Consider the following 18360-nt stretch of genomic DNA (forward strand, 5'->3'; position numbering starts at 1 on the left):
TGATATGGTCTTAAATAAACTTAACAATGCAGTATCTGCAACATTCTGGGATCCAGAATTCACAGATTCACAATCCCTTGAGTGAAGAGGTTTCTCCCATCTCAGCCCTTTTGTCTTCTCATCCTGAGACGGCACCCCCATGTTCTATATTCCCCAGCTAAGCAAATCAACCACTCAGTGTCCACTCCATCAAGCCCCTTCAGAATCTTGTACACTTTGGTGAGATCACCTCTCATTCTTCTAAACTCCAGAGAACCAGGACCCAACTTACTCATCCTCCCATCACAGGACAAATTCTCATCCCAGGAACCAGTCTAGTGAGCCTTCACTATAAATTTTCGACTTGTACATTTTACCAATTTAATTCAGTTTGGAACTTAACATGTCTATGTTGCTGTACAGACTCTTTGTGTAATCCTCACTATTTGCCTTCCCACCTATTTTTGGGTCATCCATAAACTTGACGATAGCTCAATCACTTCCATCATTGATGTCATTAATATATTTTGTAAATGATTGTGGCCCCTATTGAATGTCCGACAAAGACAGATTTTTGGCCCCTCAGGGATTTGCAGATGTAGGGAGTGGGGCAGCAAAATGAGAAGGAAGATCAGCCATGGTTGTGCTGCGCGGTGGAGCTAGCTTGAAGGGCCATATGACCCTCTCCTACTCCTACGTTGTATGTTAATCTTCTGTTTTAACATTGCACACCACACTGTAATTGTCTCCAATGTACTGCACAAGCATCCTCTCCAGTACAAAGCAGAATCTTAGAATGATACTACACTGAAGGAGGTGGTTCAGTTTATCCTGTTTGTGATGGCTGTTTGCTGGGAATAAGGTGGGATATATCCTCCAACAATGAACAACAGCGTTACCACACTCCCAATCCTTACAGCAATAGTGTCCCTTTAACTAGCCTTCAGTGCATCAAACATTCAACGGGTTACACAACAGAGACTCGATCACTAAGGTGCCAGTGAAAGATATCCACTCAACTAAATATCTGTGAACTTTTATTAAAGCAAACTCAAAAACCTGCTCAAATTGCACCATCTGGCCATTATATTGGTGTACGAGTGGACAGCTTGGCAAATGGAGACTAATGAAGTGGGACATTTCCAGCAATTTCCCTTGCACACTCTCTGTTTAAATGTGTCCCTTTAATTTATCTTGGTGTGCTGAAATGAACCCTCCAGCGAGGAAGTCCTTGTTAGAACGATGTGGTTTTCCAGACTTCTCTTCAGTTTCCCCGCCGCCTCTCCAAACCACTTCAGTCAGGCAATAAATCGTAGCGCTTTGAAAGCTCCAACACTGTTTATACAAAGAGCAGTCTGCTGTGTCCCTCCTGCTGTGTCCCACTCTAACACTCTTCTTTTCCAACTTTGCAGATTGATGTGGAGGGCAAGCAGGAAGTGGTGCTTTACGACCAGTGCACGCGAGACCCAGACAAGCTGACATCAGACAGTTTCACCTCTGTACTCCTTGACAAACTGGAGAACTGCTTCCACTACGTGTCTCTACTGGCAGGTACAGTTTCCAGCCACTTTCTATCCTGGCTTTGAACGTCCTCGACATTACATTAAAAAGAGAAGTTACAACTTTCCTTCAATTAATACTCGCAGAGTGATCAATGCTGTTTGAGATGTGCTTAGAGGTTTGTCGGATTAAATCCATCAGTGATGCAAATTCATTTATTTTCAAGGAGATATTGCAGACATTCAGGGCTCAGTCTTTGTTTGTTCGTGAAAGGTGTTTGTTAGGGCATCCTGTTAGCGTGGTGAATTGATCCAGGATCCATAGGCAACAGAAAGGTCCTAAATTGAATCCCAGGTCTGTGTTGTTGTCCTCAGGCGGGATAGAGGTTCTACAACTTGCCCTGACGAATCAGAGGAAAATTAGCTGGGCTACAGATGGAGGTCTCTGTGCATGGCTGTCAGTTGAGCAGAAGGTTTTGTCTTTGATGGCTACTGTCGAATCCCCCACTATCAACATTGTAGGGTTTATCATTGACCAGAAACTGAATTGGACCAGCCATGCAAATACTGTGACTATAGCATCAGGTCAGAGGCAAGGAATACTGCAGTGAGCAACTCCTGACTCCTAGAAGCCTGTCCACCATCTACAAGACACCAGTCAGGAGTGTGGTGGAATACTCCCAATTTGCCTGAATCAGTGCAGTTCCAACAACACTCAAGCTTGGCATCATTCAGAGCAAAGCAGTAGCCCATTTGATTAGCATCACATCCACAAACATTCACTTCTTCCTAATACCTACAAGAAGCACAGCAGAAGTTCATCAACGGTGCTTGGATAGCGCCTTCCGAACCCATGATCCCTATCATCCAGGTCAAGGGCGGCAATTACATGGAAAATTGCCAGCTGCAAGTTTCCTTTCAAGCCACCCACCATTTTGGCTTGAAGAAGTATGGCTGTTCCTGAGTGTCACTGGGTCAAAATCCTGGAAATCCCTCCCTGACAGCGTTGTGGTCTACCTCCAGCACATGGACTGCACACTACCACCTTTTCAAGGGCATCTAGAGACAGGCATTAATTACCAGCCCAATCAGCGACCACCCACATACTATGAGTGAATGAAACAAACTATCCTGCCCGATGTATGACTTACACATGAAAACAACCATTTGAGAAGGAGATAGAGTACATCTGTGCCTCAAAAGAGGGGAAAAAATGTTTCAAGAGGGATGGATGAACGGAGGGCAAAAAAAACCATATTTCTTTTAGAGGGAATTTAATCATTTAAAAAATTTCTCCTTGGTTGGAGAGAGTATGACATGACACATGTTAAAGTCAGATATGGAAGAGAAGCAATTAAGTTATTGAACTTGTAATGCTGCTGAGGCCTGACCCAGTAAATCTAAAGAATTGAATTCAAATCCCACCTTAGCGTCTTGCGGATTTTTGTTCAGTTTTTGTTAAGCCGCGGAAGAAAACTCAACAGGAAAAGAATGGGCAAGTTTTCATTAACCACCCTCCCCTCCCTAAGATTTTGTCACTGAGCGATTCAACAATTTTTCTACTGTATCTGAAGATGATGAAATGGTGGAGGGGCAATGCCACAAAGGCCTGGTAACCACAGGAAGGGTGTTGGCTACAATTTGCCTGAACTAAGATGTGGTCTCCTGCGGTCAAGTACCACCAATGTAGTCACTTCCTAAAGCAACCAGGAATGTTAGTCTTAACTCCATCAAAGTATTGTCCCGCACCTCCTCCAAGCTGAGTTTTACATCGGCCTCAGATGAGGTGGTACTTCCTTAGGCTGACCAGAACTCACAATTCTTACAGGGCAGTCACAGTTTTTAGTCAGATGTCCTGTTGTCCTGACAACCTTCTTGAAGTAGTTCAAATGATCTGTTTTTCACCTATTGTCTTCTTGTCACGTATAAACTGGGCTATCCCTGTTTTCTTGTAAAACACTCCTCAAGTCAGATTGCATTGCATGCAATGAACCTGTGTCCCTTCCTGCACAGCCCCATTGACATCTCCAACTTGCCTCCATCTCTTTGGCTTTTACGGCCCCACTGCTGCTGATGCCCATGGAACAATTTGTGGAATAAAGTTGCCAAATCTGTTTGGACGTATTCTGGAAGACATTATCAGATGACTTCTCGCCTTCAACTGCCCTTACCCCAGAATGGTCAACCAGCACGTGACAGAGAGCCCAGCCTTTCCAGTGTGCCCTGGTTTTGACTCTTGAACAGCTGGTCACCCTATACTTGCTCCAATGATAGAATCACATTCTGAGTTTAGACGGTGACTAAAGCAGAATTTCAGACCCTTTGGGAGCAGAACTCAATCTTGTGTGACTAATTGCTCCAAAGAAAGGGACTGTCCCAAACTGTTAATTAGTGGCTGGCATGGAGAGCACTAATTGTTGGCTTGTAAAAGCAAGGGTCAGTTTGAAATTGGTTGTAATGACAGGGTATGATGTTCCCCTTTCTTATGTGAGGTGCGTGTTTGTGTCTTTATGTTGCTAACACCATAATGCCTGGTGTATGGGTCATATGATTAAATGAAATCATTGGGATGAGGGTAAGAGGATGTTTCAGCTGATGCAGTTGGGGCCAAGATGATGGCCTAACCTAACTGCAGAGCAATCGGGAACTCAGTTGGGCTTTTCCAAAGAACTCTGCCCCAGAACATGGAGCAGAGCGTTCTTCCAGCTTATTCAATTAAATCATATTTGAACTGTATATTAACTTGCTTCCATAACCTTTCACACCCTTACTTAAAAAACCTAACAATCTTGACTTTTACATTTTTAATGAGCCTAGCCACATAAAGTTCTTGGGGGTGGGGGTGTCATGAAGTACTGTGAATGGTTGGATCCAAACGTAATAGTCCTCCCCCAATCTGTCTGCCATGTATTTTAATGGTCACCTCATTGTATCAAACCCCCATCCTGATTAATTGAACCCCCATCAACTGCAGTACTATCACAATTCTGTATCAATCGATAAAATGATAGTGAGGCTTCGGACTAATGGTAACTCTCTTTTTCACTGAGTCACAGGGTGTAGGGTTTGAAGCCAAATAGTCCTGGACATTGCCACTGTGGCTCCATTCTCTGAATTCTGCAGCGTTGTCAAGTGTTTTCTTGGTAGATCTGGGTAGCCACTCTATACCATTTGTTAATTGCAGTCCCTAATATCCTCCTGTCACCCGGGACCAAAGTGGGGATTGGCTGGTAGAGAGATTGTTACAGCGATATAAAAAGCAGAGTTTGTCAAACAGCCTGTCAGCTTGTTCATCAACCTGCAAGTCCTTCCACTGCTCCACACTGTTGGCCAAAGCAAGTGTGTGCAGGTATACCAGAAAGTCGTGAAATACTCGTGGAAATCCCATCTGCCAGACTTTCTACCAATCAGACCCCTTCATCCCTGAGCGAGACATTTTCATCTGGGATTGCATTCTTTGTAAATATTTAAATACAGATCTAACTAATACATGAAGAGTAACAATTGCTGGGAGCTTTCATTAGGCTGCACTGGGTGGGATGGGAAACGGATCTCAATGGCTTGCCTTTTGGTGCAATCACTTCAAATTTTTCTATACCATTAGCAGCCATTAGGATCACCTTTATTTGACACCTTGTCTTTACTGCAGGCCTCTCTGGACATTGTGTCTTCCAGTTAACTGTAACATGTGAGTCTGTCTGGATCTGCAACATGCCAGTGGCACACTGTACCACAAGAGTGATAACACAAATATATAATTATCCACATTGGATCTGTTCCCTCTTCTGAGGGGAGTTCTTCTTAGCCAGGAAATGAAAACGGTGGGCAGGAAGGACAGAATTGGTTTGGAGATGATACTGCATGGGTGGGATTCATTAGACTGTCTGCCAATCGCTGTAGTTCTATGAGAGAGCATTGATGGAACATTGTGCAGGAGTAATGAGAGGTTAACATTACATTCACGCTGCCTGTTTGACCATCACATGGCCCAAGTTCTATTAGGTGTGTTCTGTTGTATTAGGTCTGTTCAGGCTCTGCATTTCAAGTTAGTCATTTGGATCTTTTAACAGTCAAACCTATTGGTGGGGATGAGGGATGTAGATCTTAACTTTGTGTATTAGTAGAAAGCAGCTAATAGCAAGATGTGGCAGCTCATCTCTCCCAATATTCATTTCTCATTACCTTCATTGGGAGAGATGCATAAAAGAGCTCTCATGTTTTAATCATGGGATGTAGGCACCAGTGCCATTTTGTTGCCCATCCTTAATTAACACTGAGCCATTTTAGAGGGCTGTTAAGAGATTACCTGGGTTTGGAATTATATGTAGGGTAGACTGAATATGGTCAGCAAATTTCCTTCCCTAAAGGACATTAAGAATACGTCTTTACGATAATTGGTGATAGTTTCATGGCCACCATCACTGAGGCTAGCTTTATATCCCAGATTTATTAATTGAATTTAAATTCCACCAATGACCATGGTGGGATTTGAACGCATGCCCGCAAGAAAATATGATCTGGATCTCTGGATTACTAGTCTAATGACATTACCATGACCTCACCATCTCTCTTCCAAGCTGGTTGATTGGCACCTCTTTTACACCACTGAACAAAGCTGAGAGGATACATAATCAATGTGTTAGTCAGTATTGTGTGCACATCTGGTGCCAAATAACAGCACAAATACAACAACTGCTCATATAGAATGGAACCTCACAATTGTAAGCCTGTATCTTCATTCCAGCTGTTAGCTTGGTTGCAATGCTGGCAAACTTGTGGAAGAAGGAAGTTTATTTTCTGTTACTAATTTGTGTTTTTTTTCAAGAAATGCTGTCTTTAGGTGTTAAAAAAATTATCATTGCTTGTTTCGTTTAGCTTATTAGCAGCTTCTTCAAAAATGCTTGCTATTTCTTTCAGATTTGTGAGAATGAAATGTTTCTGTGACCAATTTCTGCATGGGAAGGTTTTGCTGGAATCAGGAGATGCTCTGAAATGTTGTTAAATGTATGAGGCAAATGTGGGATTGAAGGTCAGGGTGGGACTGAATCCATTTAATGCTTTTTAAGGCATTTTAGCATGCAGCCCTTCTATACTTGAAGTCATAGATCAGCACCTTGTGTCTGTTTATATTAACAGCCCTATTCTCCCCATGACATAAAAATGCCTCTCCAGTGGTGTGCATGTTTCCTGGTATTACTGGTATGGTACAGATCTCCTCAGTGTAGTGATACATATGCCCCGTCCAAGCCCACCAGTGTGTGCTATAGACTTTTCTGGCATGCTAAGTTCTCCAAGTTCTGGTCTTTTTATTCTTTGAGGGGATATATGCATAGCTGTCAAGTTATTCCCCATTCTTAGAAACCCTTGAGAAGGTAGTGAAAAGTTGTAGTCCATCTGAGGCAGGTACATCCACAGTGCTGATGGGAAGGGAGATCCAGGATTTTGATTCTGTGATCGTTGCAGGAATATCGATGTAGTTCCAAGGTGGGGTGGGGTGTACTTTTCAGAGGAACTTGCAGTCAGCAGTGTTTCCACGTGTCTGCTGCCCTGTTATTTTTCAGGTGCTTGAGATCACAAGTTTGGAAGCTGCTACTGAAGGAGCCTTTATCAGTTGCTGCATGTGCGTCTTGTGGATGGTACACACTGCTGCCACTGAGCATCTGTGGTGGAGGGAGTGAATGTTGAACGTGATGGATGTGCTGCTAACCAAGCAGGCTGCTTTTTCCTGGACCATGTCGAAGTTCTTACATGATGTTGGAACTGCACTCAGCCAGGCAAGTGGGGAATATTCCATCACACTTCTGACTTGTATCTTGTAGGTGATGTGGAGGTGCTGGTGTGGGGTGGGCAAGGTCAGAAATCACACAACACCGGTTATAGTCCAACAGGTTTATTTGAAATCACAAGCTTTCAGAGCGCTGCTCCTTATACTTCACCTTCACAGAGGTACTGCATTTGTGTGGCAAGTCCAGTTCAGTTTCTGATCAATAATAACCCCAAGTAATGAGGGAATTCAGCAAATGTGATGCTATTGCATGTCCAAGGAAATATTCAGGGCAACTCCCTCCTGACTGTTTACCACTCTGCTGCCATCTTTGGTAGGTCAGGACATACCCAGGGATAGTCATGGTGGTGTCTGGCACATGTGACTCAGTGAGCAAGATTGTCAGACTGTACCTTGACTATCCATCTTACTCAAGTACACAAATGCGTTTGCAGGCTTTATAGGGTGCTGTTGTTGTTTCTGGACCAAATGACATTGATGTTTTATTTTCCCACTGTGGCTTTTCTGTAACAGTTAGATAAAACTGAATGACTCAGCAGGCCATTTCAGAGGGAAGGAGTCACATGTCGACCAGAGCAGCAGATTTCCTTTCCTGATGTACATCAGTAAATGAGAGGGAGTGTTATTTTTAATGATTGCTGATACTGCAGTTTCATGGTACCATTACTGAGACTCGTTTACAATTCCAGATTTTGTTTTAATGCCTCAAACGTCCCTCCACTCCCAACCCTCGAAGAACGTAAAGAGGTGGGATCGTGTCAAGGAGCCGTCCCCATGGAGTTCTTTCCAAAAATTTTCCTTCTTCCCTTCCCCCATTCCTCTCTGCCCCCAAAGCCACCACCACAGCACAGGGAAAGTTCAGAGTGAGGCATCTCACTGATATGCCATGAATGGGAAACTAATGGAAATGATACATTAGGGTGCTGTACTAACACTGCGTTGCTAGATAAGATAGATACAGTGTCAGCAATTGTGGGTAGGACATTCAGAGATTTACATTTGCTTAAGATAAGTGTTTCTTAAAATTCTGAAGGCTTTCCCTACAATGATTAAGCAATGGACAAGCAGCTTTGTTACATTTTCTTGTGGGATTGTTGGCAAGAACAAATTTGTCCAATTGCTACTGTAATGTTATCAAATGCAGTGTTGCGTTTCGATATGGATGTTTGCGACAGTGCGATATTTGAAATTAAAGCAGGGATCTCAACCTGCACACCCTGTTTAAAAACATTAGGTGCGCAATGGGCATTTTCTTTTCTCTCAACTGTTCTGTGCCATAGAGATCCTGGTGGGCTCCAAGGGCATTGCAACTGTCTGTTTGGGAGGCAGTAGCTTATCAGGTGATTTCAGGCAGTCATGTGAGGCTGAGAAGGAAGACAATCAAGCAGCTGCCACTGTTTGCTAACCATCTGGCTGGTACAGCTCAAACAGAAAGACAAAGACATAACATGTTCCCTTTGTGATCCTGCAAACTTTTCGCTCCTAATTAGACTGTCGTTAAATTTATGGTGTACTCAAGGTCATTGAAACATAAAATAGTCACCAATTGTTTCTCTCAGCATCAAAAAAAATCTCTTTCCAGCCAGTGTCGGCAGGACAAAAGGTGGGAAGGATATAATATTTTGCCCAGGTTGTCAAGAAAGAAAATAAAAGTCAGAGTTGCAAAAATAACTTGCTTAACTTTTTTTCTCTCAGAGCGAGATGTGGGGTAGGACACTGGTCACTTCACATACCGGGGAATAACTTTGACCATAATAATAAAACACAGAACTGCAGATGTTAGAAATCTGGAAACAAAAACAGAAATTGCTGGGGAAACTCAGCAGGCCTGGCAGCATCTGTGGAGACAAGGCAGAATTAATGGAGTTTGGAGTCCAGTGACTCTACTTTAGAATTAATGGTAAGGAAGAAGAGGTGTTAGAGTGGGTTGATGGGCAGGGATGAAACCCAGAGAGAGAGACACACACACATAGGCAGATAAAGGAATGGATGAACGAAAAACTGATGATGGGGACCATAAGTAGGTGAAAACGCTTTGGCTGTGTTGAAAGCAGCCTGGGGTGTGGGAGTGCCGAAGGAATATGGAAGGACATGTTCAGGCCCTAAAATTATTGAAGTCGATACTGAGTCCTGAAGGCTGCAGTGTCCCCAAGTGAAAAATAAGATGCTGTTCTTCCAACTTGCATTGAGCTCTGCTGGAGCACTGCAGCAAGCCTGAGACAGAGATGTTGACCAGGGAGCACAATGGTGTGTTGAAGTGGCAGGCAACTGGAAAGTGGCAGCCCAGTCTGCATTTCGTCACCCCAGTGTGGAGGAGACTGCATTGTGAGCGGCAAATATAACAGACTAGATTGAGTGCAGTACAGGTAAAATGTGGTCTCACCTGGAACGTGTGTCTGGGGCATTGGATGGTGAGGGGAAAGGAGGTAAATGGGCAATTACACTTTCTGCGATTCCACAGGAAGGTGCCTTGGAGGTGTTGTGGGTGTTTGGAAATGGAGGAGGAGGAGGGACCAGGGCGTCTCAAAGGGAAGGGACCCTGTGGACAAGGGAAGGGAGGGGAATGCGTGTCGGGTGATGGCATCCCACTGGGGGTGGCAGAAATGGTCCCAGTGATCTTTTGGATGTTGGGGCTGATGGGGTGGTAAATGAGGATCAGGGGTCCCCTATCACTGTTGTGGGAGGGAAGAGAAGGGGTGAGAGCCAAAGTATGGGAGATGGGTCAGACATGGCTGAGGGTCCTATCAACCACGGTGGTGGGGAATCCTTGGTTGGGGAAAAAGGCAGACATTTCTGACCAACCCCCACCACTCCCCGCCCCCCCCCCCCCCCCCCCCCCCCGAGCGGAAGGTGGCATTGTCAAAGCAGACAAGAGGGAGAAGGAGAAACTGGGAGAACGGAATGGAATTCTTACGGGATGCAGGGTATGAGGGTGTATTGTTCAGGTAACTGTGGGAGTTGTTGGGTTTGTAGTAGGTGTTGGTGGCCAGCCTAAACCTAGAAATGGAAACACAGATGTTGAGGAAAGGAAGGAAAAAGTCAGAGATGGACCAGCTGAAGGTGAGAGCCGGATGGGAATGGGAAGCAAAATCGATACATTTTTCCAATTTGGAGCGAGAGAGGGAAGCAGCACTGATGATGTCATCGATGTACCCGAAAAAGAGTTGTGAAAAGGGATGCAAGTAGGAGTACGCCACAAAGATAATCCTTAGGGGAGAAGGGAAGAGGCAGAAAGGCAGAAAGGTGCAGGGAGGAGTTAGGATGTTAGGTATTCACAATCTGTACTTTAGTCTTCGACAATTACAAATCAATGTTAGACTGCCCTGATCTCATTTCATGTACAAATCTTACATCGATCAGAGATTTTGGTTCCACAGATGGAGAATTTATTTTTACTCCCTTTAACCAAGACTATCTGTTTTACACCCACGACAGTCGGAGGAAGTTGCTGTAAGGAGCCCTCAACATTGACTCCGGACCCTATGAAGTCTCATGGCTTCAGGTTAAACATGGGCAAGGAAACCTCCTGCTGATTACCACATATCATCCTCCTTCAGCTGATGCATCAGTCCTCCTCCATATTGAACAACACTTGGAGGAAGCACTGAGGATGACAAGGGCACAAAATGTATTCTGGGTGGGGGATTTCATTGTCCACCACCAAGAGTGGCTCAGCAGCAGTACTACTGATCGAGCTGGTCGGATCCTAAAGGACACAGTTGCTAGACTGGGTCTGCAGCAGGTGGTGAGGGAACCAACAAGAGGGAACAACATACTCAACCTCATCCTTACCAATCTGCCAGCTGCATTTGCATCTGTCCATGACAGTATCGGTAAGAGTGACCATCGCACAGTCCTTGTGGAGACAAAGTCCCGCCTTCACATTGAGAACAACCTCCATCGTGTTGTGTGGCACTAACACTGTGCTAAATGGGACAGACTTTGCACAGATCTAGCAACTCAGGACTGGGCATCCATGAGACACTGTGGGCCATCAACAGCAGCAGGATTGTACTCCAGCACAATCTGTAACCTCATGGCCCGGCATATCCCCCACTCAACCATTACCATCAAGCCAGGGGATCAACTCTGGTTCAATGGAGAGTGCAGGAGGGCATGTCAGGAGCAGCATCAGGCATACCTGAAGATGAGGTATCGACCTGGTGAAGCCACCAAACAGGACGACTAGCACGCCAAACAGTGAAAGCAGCAAGTATAGACAGAGCTAAGCGATCCCACAACCAACGGATCAGATCTAAGCTCTGCAATCCTGCCACATCCAGTCGTGAATGGTGGTGGACAATTAAACAACTCACTGGAGGAGGAAGCTCCACAAATATTCCCATCCTCAATGATGGAAGAGCCCAGCACATCAGTGCAAAAGATAAGGCTGAAGCTTTCACAGCAATCTTCAGCCAGAAGCGCCGAGTGGACGATCCATCTCGGCCTCCTCCAGTGATCCCCAGCATTACAGATAGCAGTCTTCGGCCAATTCGATTCACTCCACGTGATATCAAGAAATAGTTGGAGACACTGGATACTGCAAAGGCTACCGGCTCTGACAACATTCCGGCAATAGTACTGAAGACTTGTGCTCCAGAACTTGCCGCTGACCTAGCCAAGCTGTTCCAGTACAGTTACAACACTGGCTTCTACCCAACAATGTGGAAAATTGCACAGGTATGTCCTGTACATAAAAAGCAGGACAAATCCAACCCAACCAATTACCGCTCCATCAGTCTCCTCTCGATCATCAGTAAAGTGATGGAAGGTGTCATCAACAATGCTATCGAGCAGTGCCTGCTCAGCAATAACCTGCTCAGTGACGCCCATTTTGGGTTCTGCCAGGGCCACTCAGCTCCTGACCTCATTACAGCCTCAGTCCAAATGTGGACAAAAGAGCTGAATTCCAGAGATGAGGTGAGAATGACAGCCCTTGATATCAAGGCTGCACTCAACCGAGTGTGGCATCAAGGAGCCCCAGCAAAACTGGAATCGATGGGTATCAGGGGCAAACTCTCCACTTGTTGGAGTCATACCTGACACATAGGAAGCTGATCGAGGTTGTGGGAGGTCAATCATCTCAGCTCCAGGACATCTCTGCAGGAGTTCCTCAGGATAGTATCCTCAGCCGAATCATCTTCAGCTGCTTCATCAATGACCTTCCCTCCATCATAAGGTCAGAAGTGGGGATGTTCGCCAATGATTGCACAATGTTCAGCACCATTTGTGACTCCTCAGATACTGAAGCAGTCCATGTTCAAATGCAACAAGATCTGGACAATATCCAGGCTTGGGCTGACAAGTGGCAAATGGCATTCGAGCCACACAAATTCCAGGCTATGACCATCACCAATAAGAGACAATCTAACCACCGCCCCTTGACATTTAATGGTGTTACCATCACTGAATCCCCCACTATCAACATCCTGGAGGTTATCATTGACCAGAAACTCAACTTTACTCACCACATTAACACAGTGGCTACAAGAGCAAGTCAGAAGCTGGGAATACTGTGGTGAGTAACTCACCTCCTGTCTCCCCAAAGCCTGTCCACCATCTACAAGGCACAAGTCAGGAGTGTGATGGAATACTCCCCACTTGCCTGGATGAGTGCAGCCCCAACAACACTCAAGAAGCTTGACACCATCCAGGACAAAGCAGCCCGCTTGATTGCCACTACATCCACAAGCATCCACTCCCTCCACCACCGAGGCTCAGTAGCAGCAGTGTGTACTATCTACAAGGTGCACTGCAGAAATTCACCAAAGATCCTCAGACAGCATCTTCCAAACCCATGACCACTTCCAACTAGAAGGACACGGGCAGCAGATATATGGGAACAGCACCACCTGCAAGTTCCCCTTCAAGCCACTCACCATCCTGACTTGGAAATATATCACCGTTTCTTCACTGTCACTGGGTCAAAATCCCTGAATTCCCCCTCTAATGGCATTGTGGGTCAACCCACAGCAGGTGGACTGCAGCGGTTCAAGAAGGCAGCTCACCCCCACCTTCTCAAGGGCAACTAGGGATGGGCAATAAATGTTGACCAGCCAGCGACACCCCAGCATTCCCACAAATGAATAAAACAAAAACATCCAGCTGCACTTCACCAGCACCTCTCTCAACTTTTCTCCTGTTGTTAAGTTACAACACTGTTTGTCTAAGTCCTAGTAATGAAGGAGCAGAAACCTCCCCCAGTGACATAGTGCTGAAGCCTGCTCCAAACTCCATTACTTAACTATTGACTCCACCCATCTCCCTGGCAGTGGGTTGAATTAATCCAGTCTGTTCACAACCTTGGTGTCACATTTGATCCTGAAATGAGTTTCTCTATGTTCACCTCAGCAACATCTCTGATTTCATCCCTGAATCAACTCATCTGATTTTGGAGCCCTCATCCATTCCTTTGTCACCTCCAATAGACTTGGGGATCAGTTAACTCAGTTGGCTGAATGACTCAGTGACACCAACAGCATGGGTTCAATTCCTGGCTGAGGTTACTGTGAAGGACTCTCCTTCTCAGTCTCTCCCATTGCCTGAAGTGGTGGTCACCCTGAGGTTAAACTGCCATTGGTCAAGGCTGTCAAATGATAGAGCAACCCACTGGGACAATGAGGGTTTACAGGACGTTGGTGAGGTCTCTTCTGGAGTACTGTGTCCAGTCCTGGTCACCCTGTTATAGGAGAGATATTATTGAGCTGGAGAAGTTTCAGAAGAGATTTACCAGCATATTGTCGGGTATGGGAGGTTTGAGTTATAAAGGAAGATTGGATTGGCTGGGACTTCCTTCACAGGAGCACAGGAGATTGAGGAGTGACTTACAGAACTTTATAAAATCATGAGGGATATAGATAGGGTTAATGGTGCCTTTTCCTTAGGGTAGGGGATTTCAAGATGAGGGGGCATATTTTTAAGCTGAGAGGAGAGAGGGGCAAATGTTTTACACAGAGGGTGGTTTGCATGTGGAATGAACTTACAGAGAGAGTGGTAGTTGCACGTACAGTTACAACATTTGGATAAGTACATGAATAGGGAAGGTTTGGAGGGATATGGGCCAGGTGCAGGCAGATGGGACTAGTTTAGTTTGGGACTATGTTCGGCATGGACTGGTTGGCCAGAAGGGTCTGTTTCTGTGCTATATGCCTATGTGACTCCATGACTTATTTATTTTGCTACACACTGAACTAATCCAATGAATTATTGATTGGTCTCCATCTGCCCGTAAATTTAAGATAATCCAGATTTTTGCCCATGTTTTAATCCACAGTTAGCTCCATCCCCTATGATCCCTGTGCTCATTGGCTGCCAATCAAGCAACGTCTTGACATTAAAATTTTCACACTTGCTTGTAAGTCCCCTACCCCTATTTTTGTAATCTTCTTAAGTCCCACATTGCTCCAGAATCTCCACCCTCTTCTAACACTGGCGTCATGTAAATTCCAAATTAACATTGTGGCCATGCCTTCAGTTGCCTCAGTCCAAGCTCTGGGATTTCCTTCCCTTCAAGTCTGAACCTCTCTGCTTTATTTCTTTAAGACACTTCTGAAAAACATATCTGCTTGATCAAGCTTTTTGACATCTGACTCAATATTTCCTTATATGACTCAGTATCATGGTTTGTTTTGTAACGTAGCTTGGCATGTTTCATTGCATTAAAGGTGCTACATAAATATAAGTTCATGTTTTAAAACTCTGACCCTGCCTCGGGAGAATGATTTGGGAATGTCATTGCCAGGGAGAGGTTCTGAACTTGAGTAGACCCAAAATCTTCATTCCCTCAATTCAGCAATCTCGGGTAAAATCCCCTCATTAAGAAATAGACCAGACCAGAGCTTCCATCCAGGAACAATGGTGGACACTCAGAGGACAGATCCATTTCAGATGGCGTTCACGTGGAATTTGATAATCCTTGCTGGTGGCTGAAGAGACCAGTCCTTGAGAGACAGGTTCTGCCACAAGTGCTACACATGAAGCTCCGAAATACAATGATCGGTTGTTCTCAGCATTGTCCAGTCCGTTGGCAAGTCAGTGTAGCCATGGATCATCATATAGTAAGCACCAGCTCACAGGAGTTTTCCTTAATTTTCTCTGTCATCAGCTAGAGACTCCTAACTGGGATAACTGATGTCCAGAGCCTCTGTGACATGGAACACTGCCTTTTCCGTGTTCATGATTTGGCTCTGCCAGGATACACCCAGAATACATAACATACAGCGAAGACGAAAATTATTCTGCCTCTTTATTTGATAGTTGATATACATCCATGTTTCTCGGCCATAAAACAAGGAGCTGAGGACACAGCCCTTATAAAGTGTCACTTTGGGCTTAAAGGTCAGCTCGATATAATTCCACGTGAGTCAGCAAAAGGTGGTAGTTGCTTTTTCTCTGCATTTCATTCGGAACATGACATCTATTGTCATGGACCAGAGGGAGCAGAGTTTAGTACCCACTTCCGGTTTGGTGTCAGTTAATGTCTTTGGGGCAGAGATGCAACACTTTCCCCCCAGACCACACAGTTTGCAGACAGAACAAATTACAGGCATGGGAGAGACAGGCCAGGGGTCTTTGCAGCTGGGTTTCCATCTAGGTGACTAGCCAGGGTGTCCTAGCTCCCCTCTCCCACCGCTCTTTTTACCATCATCTTCTCTCCACTCCTGATCATTGGCTTCTCTGCAGACATGGAAGGTATCACACTTGGTATAATACTTTTAAAAATTGGATTATAGGCAGCTCTGATTCGATTTGTCTATCAGTAACAGTGATTGAGTTGACTCAGTTTTGGTCTCAGCGTTGGAGATAGAAAACCGAAGCTACAATGTATGTACGTCAAGTAGACAGTGGAAAGGGATCTTATCTCGAGTGCTGTATGTATGTATGTGTATGTGTGTGTGTGCTTGTGTGGTCATTCTGTGTATACAATGAAACCTGAATAAGCCCGTTCAATTCAATGCAATTCCCAAGTTATTGAGTTTTCCCATTTTGATTGCTACTGGGCAAAACACAGTTGAAATCTGATAAACACATAAGTCATTCACCAAGGAATGTTTTGCTTGGATCCAAGTTCATATAAACATTTGATAAAAATAGCCTGTTTGCAAATTTTTGTGCCCGGGCCATTTAGTCGTTCATTCAGCAATCCAGTTTAACAATAAACAACAAAAAACATTTAACAAAATGATTCGACTGTATAAATATGCTGCGATGTCTTCTGTTACATTTAGCCATGGACCGCTTCATCTTGTAAATGAGCATTATTAAGTGGATAATTTGAGAGAAATTTATATCACATGATGTTGTATTTAACAATGCTTAGTGTTAGTTAGTTACATACCTTTGGGTTGAATAGAAAGATTTTTATTTCAAAAATAAACCTTATAAAAAAATATTTTTACATATATACACAGTCACAAACGCCGTTCAGTTTTGTACAGGAGCATATCAAGGAAACAAACAAATATTGGAGCTTGAGACAAAAAAACTGCAGATGCTGGAATACAAAGTGGACGAACAGGAAGCCAGGCAGCATCTGGAGGAAAGGAGCAGTCAACGTTTTGGGTATAACCCTTCTTGAGGACTGGATGTGAGGGTAGGAGGAGATGCAGATAAAAAGGGAGTGGGGAGGGGTGGAGGCAGAATTAACACCATTCTGCCTCCATCCTCCCTTTATCTGCAGCTCCCCCTACTCCCACATCCAGTCCTGAAGAAGGGTAATACCCGAAACGTTGACTGCTCCTTTCCTCCAGATGCTGCCTGGCCTGCTGTGTTCTTCCAGCCTCCTGTTTGTCCAGTCTTGGAGTTTGACTGTATCTAAACAAGGCATCTCTTACTCAAACCATATTATATTTACATGCGTTTGAGGCACGAGGAGGGTCCGATAGCTGAATGGACCCCCATTTAAGTTCGGCAGAAAGACGTCACACAGCGATCCTCCCCCACTGCACCTTGGCAGCAGCGGCCCCAAATTTGAGTGCGTCCTTCCACAATTGGTCCTGCTCCTTGGAATGTGCCTGTCTGCAACACTCAGTCAGGGTCAACTCCCTGCTCTGGAAGACCAACAAGTTTCGGGCAGACCAATGAGCGTCTTTCACCAAGTTGATGGTCCTTGAGGCTTAGTTGATGTTTGTCTCATTGTGTCCATATTATAGATTGGAAAGAATCGTAATGCATTAGAGTTGAAGTGGAGGAGAATGAGGAAGAGTTTATCCTAGTGAAGTGAATGTGGTTTTGTTCAATGAGGTTCCATATAAAAGTGTATAGTGTTTGAGAAATTTTGTTTTATAGAAATGAGAAATAATGAAAAGAATAACAGGACAAGATTTCTCATTTTAAGATTTTTACTGTAACAACCAATTAACATCAACATAGATCAAATACTACTTAACAACAGACAACAGATATACCATCTCAACAAAAAGATGCTTTGCATTAACTAATTCACTGAATTGTGTAGTGCATTTTTACTTTAACACTATACTTCTAGCAGCTGGGTGACAATACAAGATTAAGTCTCAACTGGCTTACGGACTCATCTCATGCCTCCACCCCATAGCAAGTCACATCTTCTACTGCCCTTCAGAAATGAGAATAGACTTGCATCAGCAAAATCCACCTTGGCGATTCCTCATTCCTTAAATCTTGAAAAATCTCGTCAATCCTGTTCTCTTCTTTTCAAACAGGAAGGCAACTTCTATGAAAAATGAACTGCAGATGCTGGAAATCCGAAACCAAAACAGAAATTGCTGAAGAAACTCAGCAGGTCTTGCAGCATCTGTGAAGAGAAAGCAGAGTCAACATTTCGGGTCAAGTGACCCTTCTTCCAAACAGGACCCAAAACTGACTTCTATGAGCATTTTCCTTACCTGTTAACACAAAAACAATATTTCTGTCTGCTCTTCTCAGTAGCAATTGTTTCTGTTTTCATTTCTGTGTCTTTGTGGTCCAGATATAAAATCTGCCACTTGTTTTTCACTAGGTTTTGGTTACAGATGAGATGGGCCTGTTTGCAGACAAAGTTAATATGATCACCTCACAGCGCCCCTCACCGCCAACCAGGAAATTCCCTTTCACCTTAAATTACAGGAAAAAAATGTT

At 44.4% G+C, this 18360-nt stretch overlaps 1 protein-coding gene across 1 annotated transcript in view; it reads left to right on the forward strand.

Moving 5' to 3' along the window:
• The window catches only part of LOC109937676 (dual specificity protein phosphatase 8-like), a 112773-nt gene extending 94738 nt beyond the window's left edge, over nt 1–18035 (forward strand). The window contains exons 3-4 of the mRNA XM_020536180.2: nt 1392–1530; nt 17946–18035. Of these exons, the coding sequence (XP_020391769.2) occupies nt 1392–1530; nt 17946–17962 (156 nt within the window). The 3' untranslated portion in view covers nt 17963–18035. The remainder of the gene's footprint in view (nt 1–1391; nt 1531–17945) is intronic.
• Nucleotides 18036–18360: the final 325 nt, after the last annotated feature.

Source organism: Rhincodon typus, chromosome 17, assembly GCF_021869965.1.
Source record: "Rhincodon typus isolate 14 chromosome 17, sRhiTyp1.1, whole genome shotgun sequence".
NCBI lineage: Eukaryota > Metazoa > Chordata > Chondrichthyes > Orectolobiformes > Rhincodontidae > Rhincodon > Rhincodon typus.